Here is a 5280-nt window from a genome sequence, read left to right on the forward strand (position 1 = left end):
ACGTCTGAATCCTGCTCTGAAGCTTTTGCAGCAGCCTCCTCCGAGCACAGACAGACGTGGGAATGCTTGCAACAGATAGACGAGCGTCACAGGATTTTGGTCAGGCTCCGAGAGAAGGAGGCGAAACTCTTGGCAGAGAAGCAGTCCCTACTTGATGATATAGCACATCACAATAAGAAATTATTGGCAGCGCTGCATAACGTGGACAAATCTCGACTACACGTGCTTCTCGGCAAGTCGGAAGTAGCTCTTCTGACGGATCAGCTTGCCGCTACTGAGCTCCACAAGAGACTATCCAGAGACCCGCACAGATTCTGCAAGGTAGGCACCGGCTGAACATATAACGTACCCGTGTAGAGGAGCATGAGCATGTCACACATAGGCAGGAACATAAAAAGGAGTCCGTAAAGCTTCTGAAGCGCTTCAAGGAGCTCAGCGTTGCAGACGTAGGTGTTATTATTGCCAAACAATGTGTGCGGATTCCCAGTTAGGAGCAGCAGGCAGAACAAATGATCCTTGCCGTAGAAGCTGATATCGGGTTCCTCGCAGAGGAGAAGCAGGAGCTAGACAATGCAATTGCAATGCGCGAAGCCGAGATTGCCGACGTGGAGAGGCAGCTGCAGGTAACGTACAGACCAAAGGAAAATCGTGCGGGGTCAAATTCATGTGTACTGCAACTATGTGCTGTGATTCCGTCAATCAGATCCTCAACGAGAGGAATTGTAGGAGTAGGGAGTACTGCGGCCGCCTAAATGAGCACCTTAATGTAGGTTACACACATGCACACTCCTCAGTGGCCTCCGATCACACAGCCAGGTGAACTGTACGCAGTCGTCCGTCCAATAAACCGGTACAGATATAGACGATGAATGCCGAGCTGACTGAACACGCTGAGAGAAGTGGAACCCTCGGCGTTCCGCTGGCTACGGATCTGAGTCGGGCTGTCTTACCCCGTCAGATCGTCTAGCAGGACAACTCACCGTTATTCGAGTCCCATTACACTCTCTGTCCCGGAAGCGATACTCGAGACAGGCGTGCACTGGGCGCTAAGGGATACAACATGCAGTCTCGGCATTTGATGGTTCCCAGCAACCATTTTTTCAATACCCCCCGCGCGTGACCTGGTGCTACAGCAGGCAGCGCAATCACCACGGCCTTCCCTTTCTCAGACGTACGAACTATAAAGAGAGGAACAATATCTAGGACCACTCTCGAGGGCGCGCGCAGTATTTTCAAGAACGTTGTCACTCGGGGTGCCAAGCTGTTCAGTCAGTCCTGCATTCGGGCTCAGCGACTCCCCGCAGAGGAAGTAAGAATGTACAACCTTGCATATCATTTGACACGCTGACTGTCTTTGGTCCCTTCTGACGCTGACGGAATATTCACAGCTCCTCAGAGGATTCTTCGCCTGCTGGAGCGCCTGCTCCCTCTGGCTAAAGCACCCGTGATATAGTCTGTCTCGTTGTTCAGGTACACAGCGTTGAAGGACTACCCACCCTCGGGGGAAGCAGACTCCACAACAAGTGCCATAGAGGTGTTCTCCCCTTTTTTTATACTTTTTCTGAAAGAGCGCTTTCGACTAAAGATGCCAGCCAAGCATCCGTGCGTGTCGTCGGATGCAGCCTGCCGGACGGCGTCGACAAGCGGTTTGCTTTTGGCTTCATAAAAGTTGATAGCTCTACCACACCTCCCTGCTCGCGCTACTCTGCCAACCCGGTGAAGATGGCTCACAGCATCCAAAGCAAAATCGAACTGAATAATACTGGATACTCCCTCTATATCGAGGCCCCTTGACGCCGCGTCTGTACATACAAGTACCTTGCTTTTCTCTCGTGCAAACAAACCAAGGTTTCGCGCTCTGTCTGCTTGTTCCACATCCGAGGAAAAAAGTGTGGGTTTCGCATTTGGAGGAAGGATCTTTTCAAGCACCTGCAGGACGTGTTTTGCGGTTTGAGCGGTGTTACAGAAGATCATCACTTTTTCGGTTGAAGGTATCTCCTGCAGCTTTTCAAAGAGCAGCTGAACTCGGTCATCAAAGGAGGCATCGGCCGGAATTTGTAAAAATTCTTGGTTCAATTCCTTTTTCTGACAGTGGAGACTTCTCGTGCACAAAAAGTTTGCACCTGGACACAGACTGGCTATTGTTTTGCGTATAGACACGGGCCCCCTATCCGGAATAGTGGCTGCAGCGAAGACATATTGTGTTGGTCTTCTCCCAGCAGTTCCCGCTTTTTTATCTGAATGCCGAAACTCTAGAAAAATTGAGTCCATCTGCTTCTTGTATCCGCCTTCCAACAGCATGTCGGCCTCGTCGACAACTAGCATTTGTACCTGCTCAAAGAGCGGGGTTTTTTTTTTATAGCCGCCGCCTCTGGTGAATCCTGCTAGAACTTGCGGCGTGCAAAGAATGACATCTGGAGACGTAGGAAGGGTAAGAGTTCCGAAAGGCCATCGCGTGTAGGATCCTAACAGTAGCTGCGTACGAATAGGGGTTTTTCTACAGAGGCGCCGAGACCACGACGTCACTTGCAGGGCAAGCTCTCGAGTGGGCACCACGATAATAGCATACGGATAGTGGCGCGGAAGCGGGAGATCATCTTTTTTCACCATTGCTTCATCCTCTTTCCGTTCATGGAGCATCTTTTGAATCAATACATTCTGCAGTATACCCAGTAAGTACCCAAGTGTCTTGCCGCTTCCCGTCTCGGCACCAAGAACAACATTCGCTCCAGATAAGATGGCTGGAAGCCCTAGCTGCTGTATTTCAGTAGCACTGTGAGCGCCGAAATGCTGAGGGCCTCGACGAAGTTTGGGAAAAGACCCAATCGAGGAAATAAAATTCCATTTCTATCCGTGGCAGTGTCACTTGCTTGCAGTGCTAATCCCTTGTGACGATACGAAGGCCACGATGACATATCCCTGACAGGACCGACAAATGATATGGGCTTGCCTTTCAAAACCCAATTGGAAAATGAAGACAAACTTGCGTTGAATGCCGTATAATAGTTTCGTTGTGTTTTATCAAGATGGCGATATCCTCCTGTGCCCTCAAAGGGAGTCCACGATACACGTACAACCCCACTGAAACAAGCTACCCGCTTTTCGGTAATGGCCGCACTGAGATGACGTTGGTGATTGGAGTGCAGCCCCACCGCGCTTGATGATATTGGTCTCGTTGACTGCACCAGGGATGCCACATCTGTGCCATTTACATGTGTTGCATTTTCAATGCCACAATGGCGGGCAACAAATTGCCTTGCGGGAGCACCGGGGCTAAGAACGCAGGACGTGCGCTGACCATCCCCATATCTAGAGACTGAGATTAATGAGCGATCGTGATTCTTCCCAAGACCCGGCTCTCTCTGTACCCACCCCTGCCTGGAAGTTGCAGTATACGCCGCTACTGGGGTGCCAGGAAAAAAAAGAGGCAGCCAAATGGCACTCTGGCGGCGAGTGGCTCCGAAACAAAAGGTGCTGTAATCACGTGCGGGAGGAGAGGTGCCTCGATCAACGAGGGATCGTGCCTCGTAGCGTCGCAACGGGCGGCGGAGACCCTGCCCCCTATGACGTCTCTGCTGGCACCAATGGTGCTGTTCCCGTCGCTTCAGCAGTGTTTCACACAAGCTCCTAGTCTCCTGCGGCGACTTGGAAGTAAGATGGGGTCGGATGTGAGTACTAGAGGTGCCGTGTCGTCCAGGAGAGAAGTACTGTAGGGTCGCAGTGCTATACTTCCCTCGTCGGCGAAAGCAAGGGGAATCAACGGTAATACCAGTTAGATGATAGGCACCGTGAAAACGTTGTGACTCTGCCACCTTCACCGCCTGACACACCCTCGATGGCATCAGGCCTGGCCAATGGAACACTTAGAGTCACAGCAAGAAGCACGAGGGAAAAAATCAGAAGAATTTCCCCTCCTAGAACCCTCATACGGAAGTTCATCAAACCCCGTTCGGAAGATAAAATAGCCGGAGGTTTCATCTGCCTGCTTCAAACACACATAAGTATATGTGTGTGCACTTACGTAGTCCTGAGCTCCGCATCAAACTATACGTCGTAACGTGCCTGCGTGCATGAGAGGAAGCGGTTGTTATTACAGAAGCAGCGGCGCGGGAGCATGTCAGCATCTTCACAAATACATGTTTAGGCTTTCTATTGTATCAGGAGAAAATCTTCGAGAGAGTAGTTCACACGTAAGTATAATACGCAATCATCTGAGGAGGGCATGCTTCGTTGCGTCGGAAGTCGGGCTCACGTGTGTTATAACCGCTCGTGTAAGTTCTCGCACTGTAGACACTAGCACATAATGTCACGCACGTAATGATCACCATCACACACTATTCGACACTTACTTCCTACCATGTCCTCAGTAATGCTCGGATGTGTGCCTGTGCGAATGCAATATTTCACGAACAAGAACCTGTCGTGCGGAAAAGCTGCGGGGTGACACGGACGAGCCTACAACAAATACTCCAATCCATACCGCGTGGCGCCCACGAGAGCGGGCCTGGAGCATGTAGAAACGGCCACTGATAGACCTTGTTGTCCAGAAAAATCATCCCTGTCAACAGGAAAAGTGTTTCAAGGGATAGCGGCAATTGAGGCTGATAGACGCACAAGAGTTATTCTCGGACAGTCGACCATCTCTGGCGACCACAGTTAATCACGTATATTGCTGATACGGGGAGAATTAAGGCGACCACGATTAAACACACATACTGCTGATACGGGGAGCACTAAGAATTTACGCAGGAGCGACGTGTTTGACCGACTCTGGAGAGCACCAAGAGAGGTCCAAGTGTCGCAGCAGAACTCCGACTTGAAGGAGATTAAAGGCAGATTCAACCTTTTGCTCGTATGTAGTGAGCGTACGGAGGCCGAATGGCACACAGACTGACGGCTAGAATGGATTCTAGAAGACGAGTCTCTTCTTGGGTACAGTGGTACTTCGCATTCATAGTCATCAGCTCTTGACAGACACACACCCAGCCACGGTACTCCCCGCTTGCTTTCGGGGGCCCACACACTCCATATAGATGCAATCCTCCATAAGTTGCGCTGAATTCACTTCGACAATCGTTTCGCTACGCCTGTTCTTTCAGTCGCATGCGTACAGCGCCCAGTACGCAAAAAACTCACACACATGCAGATTTTCATTTGAAGAGACCCCCTTAGCTGCGTACCGTCTAAATGCTGTGAAGATACGCGTGTGTACATTTGTACATGTACATGTAGAAGGTTGCTTTTTCGAAGAATACCGCAGCGATAGTAACACGGGGGATA

At 50.6% G+C, this 5280-nt stretch overlaps 1 protein-coding gene across 1 annotated transcript; it reads right to left on the reverse strand.

Moving 5' to 3' along the window:
• Nucleotides 1–1488: 1488 nt before the first annotated feature.
• LOC131479287 (uncharacterized) lies at nt 1489–2834 on the reverse strand. The gene has a single exon (XM_058659815.1). It carries the CDS (start codon nt 2638–2640, stop codon nt 1489–1491), a length of 1152 nt encoding a protein of 383 aa, XP_058515798.1. The 5' UTR covers nt 2641–2834.
• Nucleotides 2835–5280: the final 2446 nt, after the last annotated feature.

The sequence above is a fragment of the Ochotona princeps genome, unplaced genomic scaffold, assembly GCF_030435755.1.
Source record: "Ochotona princeps isolate mOchPri1 unplaced genomic scaffold, mOchPri1.hap1 HAP1_SCAFFOLD_3013, whole genome shotgun sequence".
NCBI classification, from domain to species: Eukaryota; Metazoa; Chordata; class Mammalia; order Lagomorpha; family Ochotonidae; genus Ochotona; species Ochotona princeps.